The sequence below is a fragment of the Cucumis melo genome, chromosome 5 (assembly GCF_025177605.1).
Source record: "Cucumis melo cultivar AY chromosome 5, USDA_Cmelo_AY_1.0, whole genome shotgun sequence".
In the NCBI taxonomy this organism is placed as follows: Eukaryota; Viridiplantae; Streptophyta; class Magnoliopsida; order Cucurbitales; family Cucurbitaceae; genus Cucumis; species Cucumis melo.
In genome coordinates, this window is record NC_066861.1 from 25,648,215 (window position 1) to 25,670,571 (window position 22,357).

The following is a 22,357-nucleotide window of genomic DNA, read 5'->3' on the forward strand; positions in this document are numbered from 1 at the left end:
CTCGTTTATATTTATTTTTTCAATTTTATCGTTTAATTTAATTTGCCTACACCATCTCTTAGATTTGGCTATCATAAATTTTGGTAATTTAAACGATTTTTTTCAAGATTTTTTATACATCCATCTTAGATTTGGTTACCACAATCTAAACAAAGTAAAAAAGAAAAAAGGAAAACATGTATATAGCAAAAAAAAAAAGAAAAAGAAGAAATATTGGAATAAATCGCGGAAAAAAATAAAAGTAAATGAGGAAGATAATAAAAAATTGGTAGACGATAAACCGAAAATATTTAAAAAATCGCTAACGACTTTGTTATATTTATAAAAGTTTCCTATAAAATAATAATACCATAGAAAATACATTTTAAATAAATTGTTTAAACTAAAATTCATTCCTTCTACTGCCAAACACACATGGAAACACATTTTCTTTGAATAATTTGTTTCCAAATTTTTGTTTACCAAACAAGCTTTTTAAGGACTTGCCTAATATTCAACTAATTTAAAACATATTAAAATAAGTCAAAATATTTATAAAATATAGTAAAAAATAATCAAAATAGATCGTTGCTACAAACATAAAGCATAATTTTTATCTAAAGCATAATTTTTATCTATTGCAATATGTTAATGATAAATTATAATATTTCACTCTATTTTTAAATATTATAAAAACTCTTACTATTTAAAATAATTTTATTTTATTATTTCCCGTCTAATTACGTATCATAAAATTAAACATTTAGAAACCTATCCAACATTTTCCAAAATCTAGAGATTAAATAACACAAACGGATTAAATTTGTAATTTTTACAAAGTAGAAAATTGTTGACGGAGTCATCCGTGAGGGGTAATATAGTAATTATTTATTCAAAGATGTCAATGATCGTCGTCGTCGGCTTCAAAAGAGGCGCTTGCTCTTGCTTATCAGTTTCTTCCATTTTCCTCCGCTTTACGCGTTCGAACCTTTCCCGAAGATTTAGTGTTGTTTGTGTTCCTTTTATCCACCTCAGAATCCATTTCCAATTCCGTATTTTACACTGGTTTCTTTTGATTCTCCACTCTCCCTCTGTCTCTGCGCCATGGACTGAGCTGACGGTTTCTGGTTGTGGTAAGTCTTTTTTCGTTGACTAGTTTGGCCACACGCACACTCGCAATCCAATCCCAGTTACCCAATTGATCGATTGTTTGTTGATTGGTTTATAGTCTATCTTTTGTATGATTTGGATGCTGGAGTTTGGAGTGAAGGGGCAAGGGGGATTTTTGTTTCTGCTTGCTTGACATACTGGATTTTTTGCGTTTAATTGATTGTTTCAATGGTACCGGATGATTCTGGGATGATTTGGAAATGGGGATTGTTTATGGGGTTTGGACGGATTGAAATAAAGGAATTAACTGTGTTTTTGAGGTTTTGGTTTATGGAGAGTGGGCTGATTTTGTTGTTTCTTATGTTGAGTATTAATTGTAATCTTGATATCGTCTGAGAAATCCGGAAGTCTTGGAATTGGGTTTTTGGAAATGATCTATCTTTCAGGGTTCGTTTAGAGACACATGGTTAAGATCTTAGTTCTTTGGTTTTTATGTATGATAAAAAGGGTAAAGAAGTGATGGGTATGGGAGTGTTTCATCTTCTAGCCTGCTAAATATGTTGATCTAATTGGTTGTAACTTGTGGGTTTTACCTTTCTGGAAATTTTAAGTGTAATCTGGAAGCAAACTGGTTAGAGTGTTAGCGCTTAGGGAAAGTGGTGTTTGATGTAAAAAAAAAAACGATATGGTGGTCAATTTATTATCCCAATTGGTGTTCTGGCATGCTAAACTCTTGATTTATGTTATTGTTTACCCTTTTTGTTATTCACTTTAGCATGTTGATCATTTTTTAGTTACTTGTACTGAGTATAAGTTTTTTTGGAAAATGTAGTTTCATATTATTTTTCGTCCAAAGTATGGGTGCTGGACTTCTTCAGTACCCAGTGATTGCTTATTACATTAATGGCTAATGTGAACGTTATCTTCCTAAACAACATGCTTTTCTGCATGAATTCAGATGCTTAAAGAAAATGTTTGATTGTGGTTACAAGTCACAACTGATGGGTGGTCAGCGAGAAAAGTTTGTGAGGTAAAGTGACTGTTATTTTTTAAAAAGGTATTATCATTAATTTTTGTTGATTATAAGATGGAGAGACTGGAACCAGTTCTTGGTCGTGATTTTTTTTTGGATAACTGATATGTTGGCAGTTAGCTAGTTAAGCTCCTTATTTTAGGTTTCATGTCTTAGGCTTTGGTGGCAAAACATTTTTGTAATTATTTGTTGATCTTATTTTGACTTGATTGGAGGCTATTTCTTTAGTTTGCTTCATTTTCTTGTGGGCTATTTTTTGTATGCCCTTGTATTCTTTCGTTTCTTCTTAATAGAAGTTTTGGCTATACATAGAATTAATATATCGGCTCGATAAGCTAAGGCCAAGAACCCATGTTGCGAGAAGGCCCAAGCTCTTTTTTCTTAAAATTTTTATCTTTGAAACTTTAGGTATTCCTTTGTGTTTTTTTTCCCTATAAAAAGAGGGGAAAGAAAGGAAAACAAATACAAGAGTATAAACCATAAGAAGAACAACAAATTAAACATTTAAAGTGACAACCCACAATCTGCATAAAAGAGCTCCCAGTGACTTGAAGAAATCCTCAATGGGGGCTACCACCACCTCCTGGCTCCAGCAAAAAACTCTAAAGCTTCTTCAACAACAACAAAAAAAGGAAGTAAAAACCAATATTCAGCTTACGCCATTTGCATATCACTCTATCCAATCTCATATCTTTAATGCTTAGTTTTCTAAAATAAACTTCAATTCTACATATTTAAACTTTTGATCTTGTCATTTACTCTTACATGAAGATTAGACATGTACCTAGCACATTGGTTGCTCGCTTAGCATCTTTATTAGCAAATTTTATTTGAAATAAAACATTTGACTTTACTATTGGTAATTTTTTCTCTTTTTCTTACTTTTCTGGATAAGAAATGAATGTATTTTGCTAGAAAATTTTCATATGAACGCCTCACGCTTGGACTTCAGCAGCCCAGAGTCAAATTAGTATCATGTCTTATCTAGAAAAGCATTTAAAGGACCAAGGTTTTCATTTATTTAGTTGTTTAAAGTTTGTTTTTACGTGTTACAAATTTGAGTGCTAGAATTAAAAAGTCGTGGCTACTTCTTAATGCTATTTGGGTTTCTCCTTCTCGTTATATGCAGCACGTGCGTGTGTTTCGACAACAAGAAATCAACTTCTCAATGTTCTCATTAATATTTGGAAAGTAGTGACAAAAGTGTAGAGAAAGCTTTAAATAAACTGTCAGATCATTGAAAAAAATGCCAAAATTTTGCACAAATATTTGTATGTACAAATTTGAGTGATATTTTGAAAAACTAATTCATAATTGATGAGTCAAACTGAAAGGGATTCCATTGAAGGCATTGTTAAATTGTCTGTGGAAGGAGATGGACATACTTGTTAAAAAATTGTTTGTCCTATTCTCTTCCTTTCAACATAGTGACAATTGAATACTTTTTCTGGATATTACACAATGTAAGACTTAATCTGATGTATTCTTTTTCATTTTGATTATTTATTTCAAGGTTGGATGACTTGGACTCCAGATTGTCATCGCCTTCTGATAGTGGAATGAGAAGATGTGGGTTTAACATAGATGGATTTAACCGTGCAGTTCATGGAAATGAAAAGCCATCTGGATCCTTTAAGAGAGGAATGAGGAAAGGGTCCGAAGGACTTAAATCAATTGGCCGATCGCTCAAGTTTGGGGTGTCTCGAGCTGTATTTCCGGAGGATCTTAAAGAGTCAAAGAAGCAAATCTTTGATCCTCAAGACAAATTGCTCTTATTTTTGAATAAACTTTTTGTCATATCATGTATTTTTGCAGTATCTGTGGACCCACTATTCTTTTATGTTCCTGTCATTAACCGACACTCAAACTGTCTTGGAATCGATAAAAAACTGGCAATTACAGTGACAACATTGCGGACAATCATTGATGTTTTCTATCTTATTCATATGGCTCTCCAATTCCGGACAGCCTATATTGCTCCATCATCTCGGGTGTTTGGGAGAGGTGAACTTGTGATTGATCCTGCACAAATAGCTAAGCGATACTTGCGACGGTATTTCATCGTTGACCTGTTGTCTGTGCTGCCCCTGCCACAGGTTTATAGACACTCAATTAGCTGTTATATTCTTCTATATGCATCCCATTTCTGAGGTTTTTTTTTTCTCTACGTAAATCATTAAACTTTCCACCTTGATGATCAACATTAATATGTTGCATCGTCAAATGGTATTTACTAAAATGTTGCAGTTTCAAATGCTGTATTGCCTTTTGTTTAATTATTATATTTATGGGACCCTTGTTTGTTTGCTCGTGAATTTTGTTTTTTGTTTTGTCCTTACAAGCATGTTTACCTGTTGCACCGGTTTGAGTAGATAGCCCAGAGCCAAAAATCTCTTGTGAATTATGTCAATGGTGGGAATACTTTCAAGGGCAAGTGATCTGTATTATGTTTTTCATTTTCTCTAATGGGCTTCATCTTCCTAATGACGTTATAGGAGGTACGCTGGTAGGGGATAGAAGTTGATCTTCAAATATAAAGGAGCCTTGTAATGATGTCATAGACAAACCATATTTTTCAACATTCCATGTTAACTGATCCAGCAGAGGGCTTAGCATCTTGCTGCTGATAGTTTCGAAAAGTCATTCCAATCTTCCAAGCATAGGACTCTAAGATGCCTTTCTTAGCTCGTTAACCATCTTCCTCTTTTTTCCACATCCGACAAGTATACTTGTTTTGCGAAGTAGAGAGAACGTGGATCCTATGGAAGCTACTTTTGAGAATATATGATGCAAGGCCAAAAGGCTATTTTATTTAAAGAAGCTTCATTAGTTAGTTACTATTTGACAAGTGTAATCCCTTCTTCATCAGTGCCCTCCCAAAGAAAGTTATATAGCACTCTTTTATTTTTTGTACAAATTTTCCTGGGAGCAGCAAACACTGGAGATAATAGGTTAGGAGGTTTAGAAGGATTGCTGGAGTGAGGGTGACTGACTAACCTTTTGAGCAGAACCTATCCCATTCGCTAAGCCTCACTGATTATTATTATTATTATTGCTTAATGGCATCTTGGGAAGGCCGAAATATAATGGGAAAGAATTACATTAGGCAATCTCATAAGAAGGCAGTGTTCTGCTTCTGTTGTATCTAGGTCTACGCTAGCCATAGTTTGTTTAATTGTATTTATCTTTAGCCCAAGGATACCTAAAGGCTGTAATCATCTGAAGCAAACTGGCCTCTTTGACTGGATCATTCACATTGAAGAGGAGGGTATTAGGTTTAGGACAACGTCATGGTTTTGATTATCTAACTCCTTGTTTTAGTTAGCACTGTAGCATTGTTGTAAATTTTGTTTGGGGAAATTCATATTTTTATTATCTTTTTAATTGAGGAATCAATATTTCATTGAGAGGAAAATGAAAGAGTAGCATAGGGCAAAACAAGTGCCAAGAAATAAAGGGCCTCACAGAAATGATAGCCAGAAAGAAGCCTGATAGGATCTAATCTGGCACTTATCAAGAATTCACAATCTTATTATTCCTATTTATTGAAAGTTCACAATCTTATTAGTTTCATTTTAAAATGATATTGGCATCTGAGTCACAATGTTATATTCAGTCTGATTTTCGCATGTTCTAGTAACTCTCGTGAGTTTTGCTAGTAAGGTTGTGAATATTGAGAATTAATCTGCCATTTTAATATATGCAGATTGTGGTTTGGAGATTTCTTCAGAGGTCAAGAGGTTCAGATGTATACGTGACAAAACAGGCCCTTCTTTTAATTGTATTCCTTCAATATATCCCACGATTTCTTAGAATGTTACCATTGGCTTCAGAGTTGAAAAGGACAACAGGTGTTTTTGCAGAAACTGCTTGGGCAGGTGCTGCGTATTATTTGCTATTATATATGCTTGCAAGCCATGTAAGTCCCTCCTTTTCACTTGGTAGTTCTTTCACAGCTTGCTAAGAATCCTGCATTTTCTTTTATCTATAAATAATCATTGCAAGTTATGTAGAAAAAGACCCAAACTGTGTTTTGGGTGGAGGTTTAGAAAATCTATAAATGATCGCTGCAAGAAATTCATACATTAGTATCAAATTCAGAAAGGTAGGGTTTAGGAAAACTTCAGGTTGCAGTTTTAGGTTTGGGAAAACTTCAGGGTCCCTTTTTAGGTTTAGGAAGAAACTCAAAGACTCAAACTATGTTTTGGGTGGAGGTTTAGAAAATTTAGTATTAATGTATATTTTTTTTAGTATCATTCACTTTAAAGTAAATACTGATATTTAACAGTATTTATTTTATTGGGTTTTGTGGGATGAGAGGAATAGGAGGGCATTTAGGGGAGTTGAAAGGGGGAGGCGGGAGATTTGGTCGGTTATTTGGTATTATGTCTCTCTTGGCTTCGATTTTGAAAAGTTTTTGTAAGGGTAATTATAATGGGTAGCAATTTTTAGAATGATTATTAAGTATGTAACCATATTTTTAAAAAATTGCAAGTATAGCAAAGTCTATCGGTGATAGACTTCTATCATTGATAGACTCTTATGGTTTATCAGTGATAGATCAACATTTGTTACATAGTCTATCAGTGATATACTCCTATCATTGATAAATTTTGCTATATTTACAATTTTTTTAAAATGTTGCTATATATTTCATTATTTTGGATATAATTGCTATATTTGCAACTATCCCTTTTTGTAATTATACTCTTGACATGATTTTGTATAGCTGGGCCCCTTTTTGTAGTCGAGTCCCCTGTTTTTGGTGGGCTTGGTTTTTTGTGCATCTGTGTATTTCTTTATTTTTTTTCTCAATAAAAGCCGTTTATTTAAATAAAAAACGGTATTCATTTTATTAAAAAAGTGAATTGAATGAATTATTGGGATGCAAAATTACTTTTAAGTGTATCATTTTTTATTTTTTGACTTTCATTTTGGTATAATTTTTTTAATCTACTTTCAAGTTAAGAGTATGTTTAAGTTCTTGTTTAATTGTATTAAGTTGATGGATAGAATTTAGATTTGTTTAAGTTTTTAAATTTAGTTATTTTATTTTGAGTATTAGTTGTTTTGAATTATTTGTTCGTTATATTTCTCTAGATCTAATATGAATTTGCAACGATAATGTGGTTGAACCAATCTTTATAATTTTATTTATTTATTTATAATATAAACTTATAGTATTTTAATATGCCAATATATATATGACAATAATATGTCAAAATATTACTTGTGTTATTTTACAGAATAAATATTTGTTAAAACTGTAAAATTTGGTTCATAATGAAATATTTTATTGCTATGTAATTTCATTTAAATGAAAGCAAAATTAAAGCATTGTGCTGTATTTCTAATTTCTACATAATATTTTATTTGATGAAAATCATACCAATGTATGAATTTCTTTCAAGGACATTGCAGTCTATGTAACAATCTCTACTCATTGTTATAGTTTAAGGTAGTAGAACATTGGAGAGTTTATTGGATACTTTTACCCCTACCTTTAGTAAATAATCTCCATAATATCTCTAATGTGATTTTTTTTTCAAATTAATAATTCAAAGCCCGCTAAAGACATCCTTCAATAGGGGTAGGCTGTTCTTTAATTTTTGAGGTGAAGACATTCTCCAATTATTAAATATACCATAGTTTAAATAAACAACTCAAAGTCTGCCAAAAACATCCTTGAATCTTCTATTTTTAATGCGTTCTTTTGGTGTAAACAATTATAATATCCCTTTAAAGGTCATGACTAATTATCTTGGTGGAACTTGGAACCATATACTGTACTTCCTCTAAGAGGGCTCTTTTAAATACCATTTGGATTATTTCATTCATCCATGAAACTGTTTCTTATAAAAAAAGATGAGAAATTATTTAAATGAATTTTTTTTGAAAATATTTACAAATATAGCAAAATATCACAATATAAAGCAAAATATCACAATATATTTATGATAAACAAGATAGACTACCATTTGTATCTATGATACATATTGATATAAATAGTTGTGTATTTTAGTCTATCCGGTCCATCGTAGATAAATCATGATATTTTGTAAATATTTTGGTTCATTTTACTAAATTTGAAAACAACTCCTTTTTTCTTCAATAATTATAAATCTGAGTTGATTTTTACTTGACTTTAACATTGCAGATAGTTGGAGCATTATGGTACTTGTTAGCTGTGGAACGGAATGATACATGTTGGCAGAAGTTTTGTAATGCCCCTTGCAAGAAAGATTTCTTGTATTGTGGTAACCAAAACATGGAAGGTTATGCAAGTTGGAACCAGACAGGTGTCGATGGCCTTAAGTCAAGTTGCGAACCTGATGATCAAAATAAGCAGTTTGATTTTGGAATCTTTCAACAGGCTTTGTCCTCTGGTATTGCCGCGTCCAAGAATTTCATCACAAAATATTGTTACTGTCTGTGGTGGGGACTACAAAATTTAAGGTATGTAATATCTTATTTAAAGAAGCCAGGAATTGTGTCTGCCATGGATGTTAAAAGGCTGTTGCTCGCACAGAAATTTTTCCTGGGGAAATTTGTCCTATACTACTATACATGCATGTTCCTCTTGCTTCACCCTCATAGTCATATCTATGCATTATGCACTCATGCCCACGTAGAAAAAAATCGTGCATCATGTACTAAGGTTGACGAGAAGTTTCCTTCTCAAATCTCATTGAAGTGTCAATTTGCAAGAAAATGTACATTAAAGTTGATACGTAGATAGCTATACCTTTTTTTATCTTCTTTTGCCTAATGATTGGACCAAGGTTGAAAATTTTCGTACACGTTTTTTGTAGAATTTGCAAGAAAATGATAATTACACTTGAAAATGCATAAGCATATGGATGTTTTTGACATAAGTGCTTTTGAATTCTTGGCAGTACGCTTGGGCAGGGGCTAAAAACAAGCACGTACCCGGGTGAAGTGATCTTTTCTATAGCATTAGCTGTACTTGGTCTCATTCTCTTTGCTCTTCTTATTGGCAATATGCAGGTAACGCCATAGTTTGAATTATATAACGTTTGGGTTTATGATTCAAATTTTTTTTTTCCTTTTTCTAATTACTGTTGGTGTTGAGAGCATTGGAGGTTTGGTGCGGCTCCTGTTTTCTTTGTATGATAGTTAAAGATTTGATTAAAATTACTGGCTTGTGATGCTCATCAGGATGTTTGGTATGGACATTGATAAATGGAGGAGTAAAAAAAAAAAAAAAACAGAAGTAAATGGTTTATTTATTTATTTTTTCCAGAATCTTGTTTCGAGTCTTGATGTGCTTGTATGCTAGGGTCCAAAAAGAGAACTTGACTATTTAGGGGTTCAAGTACATAGTTTATTGGTTGGAAAACGTGTTCAGTGCATTTGAAACAATTATAGAATATAGCTAAGATTCACAAAGTTGATCAAATCAGTATTTAGGAATTAAAATATTAGGAGTTACCTGTAAATAAAGTTAAGGGCATTGTTTTGTAGTCTGGATGTGTGCAAAATGACCCGGACATTACTAGGCTCCTTATCCATACCTTTAAATGTTCTATTGTTCCTTTCCTTTCACCCCAAAGATTCTACATGATAGCACATACTCCTACCAACTACAAGAAACGACCCTTCTCACAAAAAGGTGAATGGAGAAGCAATTCTCTGTTCATATTTTGGTTCCTCGAGGATGGCAAACATCAAACCAAATGTTTGGAAAAACATATTTCAACTAGCATGTGCTAACTCACATCTTCAAAGAATGTGATCTAGGTCTTCATTTGCCTTCCGACAAAGAATACACCAAAATGGGCCCACTAACTATGTAATTGCCTTTGGGAGTTGATTCAAAATGTTCATACATTTATGTAAAACTTGTCAAATAAAGAACCTCACTTTCTTAGGAATTTTGAACTTCTAGAGGGCAGAGAACATGAAGTCACTAAAGGAGTGGGATCCAGCAAACAAGGAAATAATTTTCCACATGTTCATTTAATTAGTCTTAGTAGAAAACTTTATTTTGCGAGTTTAATGCAATTGTGGCTACTGTTTATATTTTGTGAGCTATTGTAATGCAATTATGGCCTCTGTTAATATCATGTGAGCTGATGCAACTAATGCCACCTTTTGGATGATTTGGCTGAAGTGGCTATAGGATTTTTAACAATATGGCCAAGTATGTGAAGTTTGTGTCTTCTCTAGTAGTTAGATGGAGTTCTTTGTCTGTCTTCTTTTTTTTTAATCATGTCATTTTAATTTAAGACAATTGCAGATCGTGTTACTAACTTCAACTGGAAAGTTATGTGGTAAGTATCTTATCAACTTCCTTGGGACATCGATTCAGCGTTTGTTATTTTTTAAAATATTAATGGTGTCTGCAGTAGATCTTTTTGGCTTTTACATTTGAGATGTAAAAATATATTTTAGCCCCTTTACCCATTTCAATAGCAAAGATGTTGACAGATTGGATTAAGTGCTTTGCTGAGATTCTAGGCAGTTGAAGTATAAATATTATGTTATAGAGTGGAAAAGAGTAAACAGTGTACGCTGGCATTTAGAAACTGATGTAATGTTATTATGACAGACTTATCTTCAATCTCTAACCATAAGGCTTGAGGAAATGAGGGTGAAAAGGCGTGATTCAGAGCAGTGGATGCATCACCGCTTGCTGCCGCAGGAACTTCGGGAGAGAGTCCGGCGTTATGATCAGTACAAGTGGTTGGAGACTCGTGGGGTGGATGAACAAAGTTTGGTTCAAACTCTACCTAAGGATCTTAGAAGGGATATTAAGCGGCACCTTTGTCTGGCTTTAGTAAGAAGGGTAAGGTTATTGCTTTGGCTCTTTTTCTTTATTTGGTTGTTTCATATTCTTTCATTTTGCAAACGTGGGATTGTTTTGCATATTCTCATTTCCCGCAATATTAGGACGAACTCAAAGGGTGGAACTAAATTTCTTTTGAAGAAAATCCATGTATATAATATGTCAGTTCATAACTTATTGAGAAGTCGTAATTCGTAAGTCTTGGCTTTACTAAGGGTAAGGCTGTTGCTTTGGTTCTTTTTTATATTTCATTCTTCTTATTATTACTTAAGGCAGTAAATTTTTTACATTAAGTATGAATATTCTGACTATATATCTGCTATAACAGTTGCACAAATTCAAAGCGTGGTACTAAATTTCCTTGAGAACTTCCATATTTATATTAGCTTATGATAACTTGTTGAAAACTTATAGGCTTTAGCTTGTTGGTTACTTTCATCCTAGGATTTGTTTTGCTCTTTGTACTTCGTTGACATTTTCATGTTCCTTGATGATTTCTAGGTTCCTCTGTTTGAAAGCATGGATGAGAGGCTGCTTGATGCTATCTGTGAGCGGCTGAAACCATGTTTGTTTACGGAGTACACTTACATAGTCCGTGAAGGCGATCCAGTTGATGAGATGCTTTTCATTATACGTGGTCGGCTTGAGAGTGTGACCACAGATGGTGGACGTAGTGGATTTTTCAACCGTACCTTTCTGAAAGAAGGTGATTTTTGTGGTGAAGAGCTTTTGACCTGGGCTCTGGACCCGAAATCTGGTTCGAATCTTCCATCTTCTACGAGGACGGTAAAGGCCATTACAGAGGTTGAGGCTTTTGCCCTTGTCGCTGAAGAGTTGAAATTTGTGGCCAGCCAGTTCAGGCGCCTTCACAGTAGACAGGTGCAACATACCTTCCGATTCTACTCGCAGCAATGGAGGACCTGGGCTGCTTGCTTCATCCAAGCGGCATGGCGTCGGTATTCCAAGAGAAAGTCTATGGAACTTCGTCAAAAGGAAGAAGCTGCAGCAGAAGAATCTGAGGGATCTCAAACTGCCACAAGTGGAGGCTCTTATAGTATTCGTGCAACTTTCTTAGCTTCCAAATTTGCTGCCAATGCTCTCCGGGGCGTTCAGCGATATCGAAACGCAAAGAGCGCTCAGGAATTGATAAAATTGCAGAAACCTCCAGAGCCAGATTTTAGTGCTGATGATGCAGATTGATCCATTACGTATTTTATGACAAAATTTGAATGTATTATTATCTTACTCATGGTTTTCTATTGAAATTGATTAGATGGGTTGAAACTAATGTATTATAGATATGCTTGTAGTTTGTAACTTGTAAAAAAGTTCTTGAAATCAAATCTTGAATATGTATTTGTGCTTTATATTTCTCAGGCTTCTGCATAAAGGTTGGAAACTAATGGACAGAGGGATTCTCTCATCCTCCATTCTTTCAAAAGGGTTAAAAATAGGAGTGTCAAAAAATGTGGCCCCTTATTACATTATAATAATCCTTTTGGTATTTTGAAATCCTTAATAAAAGATTCCAAAACTTCTCTCCCATATTTTGGTCTATTTGTGTGATTAAATTTCTAGAAAAACCTATGTTACATGTTGCTTTCCCTTTAGGATAAAGTTAAAATTTCTTTCTTGTTATGTTGCTTCCACTTTGTCTTAAAGTTCAAATTTTGTTTTGTTTCTCAACCTAACTTAAATCAATGGTAACTGACATGATCTCCATTTCTAAATGTCGAATAAGATGTGTACATATGTATATATGAATTTTTACTACAAAAGAAATATGTGAACACTTTTAAACCAAAATATTCATAACATAGCAAAATTTTAGATTTTATGACATCATCGATTAGACTATTAGTGTTTATCATTGATAGTATATAAAATTTTACTATATTTTATAAACAATTTCAACAATTTTGCTATTTCCAACGATTTCTTTCTTTTCATTTTAAATTTGGAAAACATATTTACAAATAGGTTATTATTCTTATAGCCAAATTTATAAAAAATAAAAGATGGAAAAAGTGATGATTTTACTGTGCGTCTGAGGATTGAGAATGGAGAGAGATATGAACTATATCCAAAGAATTTTGCTCCATCTCATTCTGTACTCTCTCCAACTTCTTACACATTTTCCCATCACATTGCACTCTCTCTCTCTCTCTCTCTCATATTACTATTTCTATAACAAAAAGAATATAATTACACTCAATCTCTCATAATCTTATGTTGACTCATATTTTGATTTGTAAAACAGCATCAGAATAAATACTCAATTATATATAAAATATCTTTTATGTCTTTTCTTATTTTGATTTCTTCAAAATAATAAGAATAAATGCTCAACTTCTCTCTCTCATAATTTAATTGCAAAAGAAGTATCAAAACTTATAGTCATTGTCATGGAATGACTATCACTGATTTACTGTTAATGTTGCAATTGAAAATATGACAGATGATAATAATGATATTATTGTTTTCATTTTGATGATTAAAAATATTGAAACTGTTTTATGGTTATAATATCATGTTATTAATACATCTAAAAGTAAAATTAGATCTTAAACTATTTTATTTCTATAAAATTGAAAAAGATTTTGGTTTGATGTTCTTCTTCTTCTTTTTCAAATTTTTTATTTTCTTGGAGCAAGATAAGTATATGCCTGCATTGGAATGTTGTGTTAAACTTGAGGATCAATTGACATAATGTTATTTAGCACCAAGGTTGAGTCGAATTTTCCTTTCAACACAGTGGTTTTCAAACATACTTTCTACATTTGATTCCTACGATCTTTTCTTATTATCTCTTTTCTATTTAGAATAAAATAATATCTTAAGATCCTTTACAAAAATTTGAGAACTACTTCTTTAATGAAAAAAGGAAGTAACATTGGTTAAAATTCATTATATAACTATTTTGAAAGTCAACTGAAGACGAAACGAAAATGGTAAGTGTGAAAACTGAGAGAACAAAATAATTATGGGTTGACCATCCACGTTAAGAGTCTCTCATCTTAATATCTAGAAAGAAAGAGTGACAAATTCCAAAAGGATTTTGCATTTTTTTTTTCTTTTCACCTTTCTACCTTTTAAAGAATGAAGGAACTTAAAAGTGGATTTGATCATTGAATAACTCTGAATTGCAATTGTTGGCTTCACAAGTTCAGTTCACAAGAACAACTCTGAATGCATACTTGCATGATTGAGAGTGATTTAAAAAGATTAGAATGTCGTTTTTAAAATAAACATAATTTTTTATAATAACCAAGAAGGATTTATAAACTTTTTTTTCCAGAAAATAAAACTAAAGCTTCCATTCCATTTTATTGGCTACATTTTAAGAGTGTTTCACCATATAAAAACTTAGTAAAAGTTGGTTGTTTAAACCTAAATATCAAGAAAAAAACCACTCTTGTATCTTCCACCAGAAAGCAAAACACAAGAACAAGACCAAAACCAAAGGAAAGAATCAAAACTCTGTAGAACGAAGCAAACCTTTCGACACGAGTTTTGTATATAATTAGAAACATCCACCCATCCAACGATCAATTAAGCCTCAAACCAGTAAAATCATTAATAAAACCACAGACGATGCTGCTACTTTTATTCAAATTGATCTCTCAGTGCTGCCAACCCATGAAAACTCCTAGCATCCACAGTACAGCGGTTGACATAGTCAGACACGTCTCCGTCTTCCACTCTTCAACCTTCAAATGGCTTAAGAAGCATTCTTCTGAACCCACTCGACTAATGTGGCAACACCGAACCCTGTTGCAGTGCGTTTCTTGTCACTGAAGACAGGGCCAGCTACGTCAATGTGCATCCATTGAACTTTCTCATCAACAAACTACAGAAACATAATTCCAAATATGAGTTTTCTGAAGCATAGATAGAACTAATAAAAGGATAATCTCATTGGTAGTTTAAGACATTAATTGGTCAGTAAAAACATTGGAGATGAAGGCAAAAGAGATGATCAAACTAGTCCATTTAAGGAGGTTCGATAAGAATATGATATCCACCTGTTTCAAAAACAGAGCAGCTGTAATGGCACCACCTGGACGACCACCAGTGTTGACCATATCAGCCACACTTGACTTCATTGACTCCCAATAACTATCCTCCATTGGCATCCTCCAAAATTTCTCGCCACTGATTTCTGCAGCAGCCAATACCTCTTTTGCGAGGTCATCACTGGGAGTAAAGATACCTGGAAACAAAAGGGAATTTGATATGACCGACATGCACTTCAATTCAAACAAACCACATGGCTATTTTACATCATTGATTAAATCGCCATTTGAAAAAAAGAGTAAATTTTATCTATGGCGGAGATATTGCATCTCAAATCAAACCACTGTTAAATAGTTTTTTCAGAGTGATAATCATATAGATATGTCTTATAAAAAAAAAAAAAATCTTATAAAAAATACTCATACAGATATGATACAAGCCTGATGATCCTTATATAACAGAAATAAGTTCCTGTTTCAACCCATGGGGAGCATACCTAGCGTTTGTTTGAAACTAGTATTTAAGTTTACTTTTATAGTCTCCGATTATAAACCCAAGTGTTTGAGAGAGGGAGGAAAATCGAAAGAGGTTTGATAATGGAAGTGTCTCCAACCATTCAACATTTTTCTTTTTCTCCCTATGTTTGACAGTTCGAATAATTAGAACTCTTAATTAGAAAAATATGTATTTTCTACTTCGTCTTTGTCTTTGATGATCCAGAGGTTTTAACAGCTCAAAAGAACCTGATGTTATAATATTGTTTTCATATTGACTATGAAGTAGATAATGCTACGTAGGTTACAGTACCTGCAATGGAAGGCCCGAGAGCAACTATACAAGCACCGGTTAGAGTAGCCAAGTCAATTACCTGCAAAGGAATTTAATGTTGCATAAGAAGAGAACAATTTTCAGAACTATTAGTTCTGTATGACATATCTCGTTATAGTGTAATGCCAAGAAAACAAATACAATTTTATCTTATAAAAAACATCAGATAACTTACAACTGATCATGTACGTAATCTAACCTGCTAAAGCTAGATATCACATGTTATAATTAGAGAGAATGAATTTAATCCACAATGGACGCCTACCAAGGGATTCAACATTTTTAGAATTTTCTTCAATATTATAAGAATTTTTTTGAAGCTCGAATGTTGTAAGGTCAAACAGTAAAACAGTAGTTAAGGTGCACATAAACTAGCCAGAACCTTCCAAATATTTTCTAAAAGACATGTATGGCTTTTTAATAAGATAGACTACTAGGAAAAGGGCAGATTCATTTTTAATTTTAAGAACTAAATATCAGATGCTGAGTTGGCTATTAATCAACACAATTTACTATGACATCCTGCAACATGACGATGACAAACAGTGTAAGGCTCAATTATTAGATTTATTTATTTAATTTGATAATCAAATGAATCCACAAAAGTGACGTTGAATCAAAATTAATCAGTAAATTTTCCTTTTTTGTTAATAGAATTAAAAAAAAATAAGTTATCAAATATTAATTTATGAATGTATACCTTGTCAACACCCTGTTTACAAGTATAAACCAAAGCATCAGCGAGAGTAAGTCTGCCTTCAGCATCTGTGTTATTAACCTGAAGATTGGCCAAAATGAAGGTTGATAAAATGATGAGGGGGATGATAAATTTGACATCAGAAAGCACGTATCCAGAAAAATATCCTCAAGGTAGATATACCTCAATCGTCTTTCCATTTGAAGCAGTGATAATATCCCCAGGTCTCATGCCAGTTCCACTTATCATATTCTCACAGGCAGCAATAACAAAGTGAATCTGTTTGAGCACAAGAAACAAGGATACAAGCTCATAAAACTACAAGTTTAAGATTCTCATGACATAAAAAGGGGTAAACAGCTCAAATGTTTTACCTCCACTCCGAGAGGCTTGATTTGGCCAATGGCTTTAGCTGCACCAAGAACTGCTGCTGAACCTCCCATGTCAGTTTTCATGATTTCAATTGAACATCCAGGTCCAGTTTTAATGTTATAGCCACCACTAAGGGAAAGAGAAAATGGAGTGTTACCCAACAACGTGAACTAAGGTCACAAATACAACCTTACTTGACTCAAGTTGATTCAATCTGAGTAATAAATACATCCTAAAGAAAGTTGGGATTTTGGCTTGTATAATCACCTGTCAAAGGTCAATCCTTTCCCAACCAAACCCAATTTGACTGATACAGGTCCACTGGGAGGCTTGTAACGCAAGTGGATAAAATGGGGAGGATTTGTGGAGGCTGCAGCAACGCCAAGATAGGATCCCATATTCAATTCTTTGCATTGCTCTTCATTTAAAATGGTTGCAGAAAGAACATCGCTGTAAGTTGATGCAATCTTTGAAGCCTCCGCTGCCAGTGCCCCTAGTATGTGAATGTAACTTAACAAAGTCAATACTGTGTATGGCATCAATCATAAAATAAGTATTACGACATACTATATCAATTTGAAACTCAAATATTTTCTTTATAAAAAGGACAACCAAAATTCCTTGCCAATGGAAAACTGAAAAAATGCTGGAGGCTATAATTCATTATCAAGAGAATGATAAGCAGACTTTAAAAGTTAAAACATAAAATTTAGGAGCGAACCTGGGGTGAGTACATTTGCAGGTGAATTGACAAGTTCTCTTCCTAGAATTATCCCAGAACTTACATCTTGGGCAAATTTCAGCTTTTTATCTACTTCAGCTCCAGATCCAAGACCAATAATTTCCACAGATTTTAGAGCAGACTTTTTGGATTCTGATTTGTATCTAGTGTCATCAAATATCCCAAGTATAGTCCCTGTTATCCATTCATGCAACAGAGAGAATTCAGTGTCAAATATAACAAAAAACTGCTCACTTATCAATATGCTATGATCAGATTCAAACAAGTACCAGATGCAATGGCTGAGGCAAAGTTAGGCTTGGATTCAGAAGAGAGTTCCTCGGGAGAGGCAAGAGATATAGCAACTTCACTTGCTTGAGATGCCTTTGCTGCTGATGCAACAGCCTCACCTAGACTTCGAAAGGCTGCAACATTCAAAGCTGACTGTCCAAGGCCAATCAAACTCACCCTTTTAGTGCCAAGACCAGGAAATCTAAGAACTGTCGACTGGCCTGCCTTTCCGGTGAAATCTTCCTCAGCAGAAGCTTCAGCCAACAATCCGCCCAAGCGTGAGTCTAGCTTATTCAAAATTGGATTCTTAAACTTGGAATTTTCATCCTTAGCCACATCTTTCTCTGTCACTCCCACTGCAAGCAAATCTCCTTTCCATTCCAAGACATCAATGTCCTTTGCCCCAAAAGATATCTTTTGAGACATTTTCACAAACAGGTAGCAAACAATTAGTACTTCACGACAAACACAAACACCACAATGACTCTAAAGAAACAGAATTCATGAAATACAACACCCGACGTTCAAATTGTTAGAAAATCGATATCATTTTCAATAACTCATACCGATCAAACAAACAAACAGACCGATGCAAAACCATCACGTAGACTAGATCCTCGTACCCCAAATTTAAAGAAGCATCAACACAATCCTAATCGATTCAATCTAAAAGACCCAGAAAGAAAAAACCAACAATGCAATTCCTAAACTTCAATCCAAGAAAAACCCAAGTAAGCAAAACCCGCCACAAGTCGAAAAACGAGACAATCAAGAAAAATCAGTAGGTGGGCAGTAAAACTTCAGTGTCCCAATCACCTGAGGGCTTTCGTTAGGAGCAGGATTTGTGAGGCCGAGATTGGCCTGGGCCAGTGAGTGAGCCATGAACTTCCCTCTACGAGAAGAGAAAGGATCAAAAGCAAAAGATACCCGACGAGAAGCAGAGGAAGAAGGGCAATACAAATGGGTCAGTTTCGTGAGAAGAAAAGAAGAAGAACGAAAGGAATAGGAGGAAGAAGAAGAAACGAAGGTTGTGCCCAAGGATCCAACAATGGCGGCCATTTTTGGGTGTGTGAGGACCCACTTATTTATAGTGAACCGTCAACAAAGATAGAGCATCGAATTGCTAAAGATGAAAGAGATAAAATTCAAGTTTTCAATGATGGGTTGGGTTCGTAGTTGTCGTTGCCACCATCGCCATTGATGCCTGAACCAATGAGATGGGCTTAGCCTCACTTTGACTCTTACTTCATTTCAACATTTTGTATACATTTCTTAATTTCATTTCATTTTGTAAATCATTTTTTTCCGCTAATATACGATTAGTTTTCGCGAGTTTTCTTGACATTCAAAACAGTATAGATTTATCGTTGTGTGATATAATTTGTGAGAAGATATTCATTTTGTTCTTATGATAATTAAAAAATACCACATTTTTTCGATATACTCTAACACCAACAATATGTGATCATTATCATCATCGAGTACCAAGGAAAAAAAGAAGTAAATAGAGAAGAAGAAGTGCTATGTGTTGTGTGACCAAATAAAAGGAAAATAGGTCATATTTATAATTGTAGGAAATTGATGAGTTACAAAGAAAAAAAAAAGTTTTAGTATTTCAACATATCAATAACAAATTTAAAACAAATGAAAGTTTAAATGGTTAATTGATATTTTACTCTATTCTTTTACTTCATTTATTAATTATTCTTAGTACATGTATTAAAGCACGTGATAAGAGAAAGAAGTTGTTTAATTTCTGTAATTTGGCTTAATTTCTAGCTTAAAAATGTTCTTAATGTTAGTTTGTGTGGATGGTTTAATATTTAATCAATCTTTTTAATCTAATAGTCCTTTAAAATAGTTCAATCGACATAAAATATACTATCGATATTGAAATGAGAGGTTTTAAAAATATCATAGTTTATCGACAATAGACTATTGCTATGTTTATCATGACAATAAATACATATAATTAATCATATTTTATTATATTCTATAAATATTTTAGTTCATTTTGCTATATCTAAAAATAACATTTCTTTGGTCACTTCTGCTGACTATATTCCTCTCCCTCCCTTTGTGTGCAAGTTTTATTCATGGGCTTGTAAAGGAAAAAGAAATGCATTATTCAAAACGAAATTGTTGGTTATAATATCAATTAGGTAACTTCAAGAAGAGAATAGAAAAAGATGCGATTGAAAATAGAAAAATTTAGATTAAGTGGCCGTCTAAATAAAAAATGAATACTTTTTCTAAAACTAATGAAAAGTGTTCTTTTGCTTATGTCATTATCGTGTCAAATTACAACTTTAATTTTAAATGTTTTCTTTTTCTCTTTTCTTCCTTTGCAATTCTCTTCCTCTTCTATTTTACGATTTTCTGCATTTCATCTTTCGTTTTTATACTTTTTTTTCTTTTCGATCTTTATTCTGAATCTCTTCTTTCATTTTTTTTCTGCATTTCTACTCTTCATTTCTTTTTTCTTGTCTTCTTTTAAGTATCGAGGCAAATATATATAACATAAAGAAAATGTTGAGCATCGAGTATGAAACATTAAGCATCAAACATCGAATATCGAGGATCGATGATTTAGTATATAACATAGGGCATATAATAGAAAAGCATAGAGCATCAAGTATGATTTTCAGTGACGAATTAGTAAATTCACAAGGTGCTGACGTAAACAAGAGGTCACTTATCATTTACTCTTAAAAACTGAGCCGTTTTTCATTTAGACCGCCAAATGGAAACCATCCATACAAATCACTCCTCGAAATACGCACTTATTTTAGAAGAAATCTATCACATTTCTTCAAAAAAAAAAGAAGTACTATTCATGGTTTTTCTTCACACTAACCCTACAAACATTTGTTAGAAAATAAATCATAATTTATAATAGTAGGAAATTGAGGAGTTCGCAGAACATTTAGAATGTGTTTGGGGGAAGGAAAGGAATAAGGGAGAAAATGAATAAGGAAAATAAGGGATTATGAAAAGGAAAATATTATAATAATTCTTGTTTGGGGGAAGGAATAAGTGAAAGGATTATTTATAATCTTTGTTTGGAAGAAAGAATAAGTTGAAGGATTACGAGACATTATTTATAATCCTTGTTTGGGAGAAAGAATAAGTGGGGAAGAATATGACAATTTTTTTTATTATTTCTTTTTTTAATTAGTACAAATATAATTTTTTAAAGATTCATATCGTAAATCATGTACACAAATATTCGTATTTTATTTACCAAATTTGAAATTTTTATCAGAAAACATATCCCATTAGTTTTCGTAAATACGATGTCAATTTTGAACGTTTTGTATGTAAGTTTTCTGTGTCAAAAAAATTATTGATGTGTTACATGTGAAAGAAAGTACATGTATTTTCTTTAAATTGATGTTGTAATTGCAATATCGAAAAATTGCATGTCGTTAACAATCGATTTAAAATTTTTTATTATATTTTCTAATTCGTACAAATGTATTTTTTTAAATTCGTATTATAAATCCAATATACAAATATTTATATTTTATTTACCAAAATTTGGAATTTTTATTGGAAAACATATTTCATTAGCTTTTGTAGATATAATGTTAATTTTGAACGTTTCGTTCGCAAGCTTTTCGTGTCAAAAAATTAATTGATGCATTACTTGCGAAAGAAATTACATGTATTTTCTTTAAATTGATGTTGTAAGTACAACGGAAAATTACTTATCGTTGACAATCGATTTAAAAAAAATGACAACCAACGTAATAGCATTGAAACGAAATGAAATATGGGAAACAAATGTTTTTTTTTCGAGTGCAGTTAAACGATGAACATCAATTATAGCATACAACTCTATTTTGAAATATAATATTAAAATAAAAAAAAAATAATAAATTTCTTAATTTAAAATAATAAAAATAATATCTTCGCACCATTTAAGAAAGAAAGAGAAAAAACAAGAGGAGATTGAGAGGAAGAAAGAGAAGGATTAAGAAGGAATAAGGGGGATTAAATATATTCCTTTCCCTCCTCTTATTCCTTGTCCCAAACATCGAAAGGATTATATAGTCCTTTCCTTTTCCTTTCCTTCCCCCAAACATACCTTTAATATTTGAAACCTTTTAATATTTCAGGAAATATCAATGATTTTAAAAAAAAAATAATTGAAAGTTTAAAATATTTGATATTCAGGTCTTTTATTAATTATTGTAAGTAAATAAATTAAAGCACATAGTAACAAAAATAAAGGGGATTTGCAAAAAAAAAATGTTAATTTTAACAAAAATATTTATAAAGTATAGCAAAATTTCATATTATATCAATAATAAATATTGATAGACGTTTATTACTATCTATCATTAATAGAATCCAAAATTTTGCTATATTTCATTAATATTTTAATTCATTTTATTATATTTGAAAATGTACCTGACAAACTAAGATAGAGGATTTTGATGTGATGTTGCTATTGCTATCGAAATAAGAGATTTCTAAGGTAATAAAAGATACACT

At 32.7% G+C, this 22,357-nt stretch overlaps 2 protein-coding genes across 2 annotated transcripts; one reads left to right on the forward strand and one right to left on the reverse strand.

Moving 5' to 3' along the window:
- The first annotated feature begins 898 nt into the window (after window positions 1-898).
- On the forward strand, window positions 899-12,300 carry LOC103493732 (probable cyclic nucleotide-gated ion channel 5). Its single transcript, XM_008454604.3, has 8 exons — window positions 899-1,112; window positions 2,048-2,119; window positions 3,636-4,218; window positions 5,829-6,041; window positions 8,280-8,578; window positions 9,019-9,130; window positions 10,695-10,931; window positions 11,433-12,300. Exons 2-8 carry the CDS (start codon window positions 2,061-2,063, stop codon window positions 12,129-12,131), a joined length of 2,202 nt encoding a protein of 733 aa, XP_008452826.1. The 5' UTR covers window positions 899-1,112; window positions 2,048-2,060; the 3' UTR covers window positions 12,132-12,300.
- Window positions 12,301-14,396: 2,096 nt separating this feature from the next.
- On the reverse strand, window positions 14,397-19,083 carry LOC103493738 (leucine aminopeptidase 1-like). Its single transcript, XM_008454618.3, has 10 exons — window positions 18,674-19,083; window positions 17,857-18,271; window positions 17,567-17,761; window positions 17,113-17,338; window positions 16,848-16,974; window positions 16,657-16,752; window positions 16,477-16,554; window positions 15,756-15,816; window positions 14,957-15,144; window positions 14,397-14,781 (listed from the first exon to the last, which is right to left on the reverse strand). The coding sequence occupies exons 1-10, from the start codon at window positions 18,914-18,916 to the stop codon at window positions 14,653-14,655; spliced, it is 1,758 nt and encodes a 585-aa protein (XP_008452840.1). The 5' UTR covers window positions 18,917-19,083; the 3' UTR covers window positions 14,397-14,652.
- Between the last annotated feature and the right edge of the window lie 3,274 nt (window positions 19,084-22,357).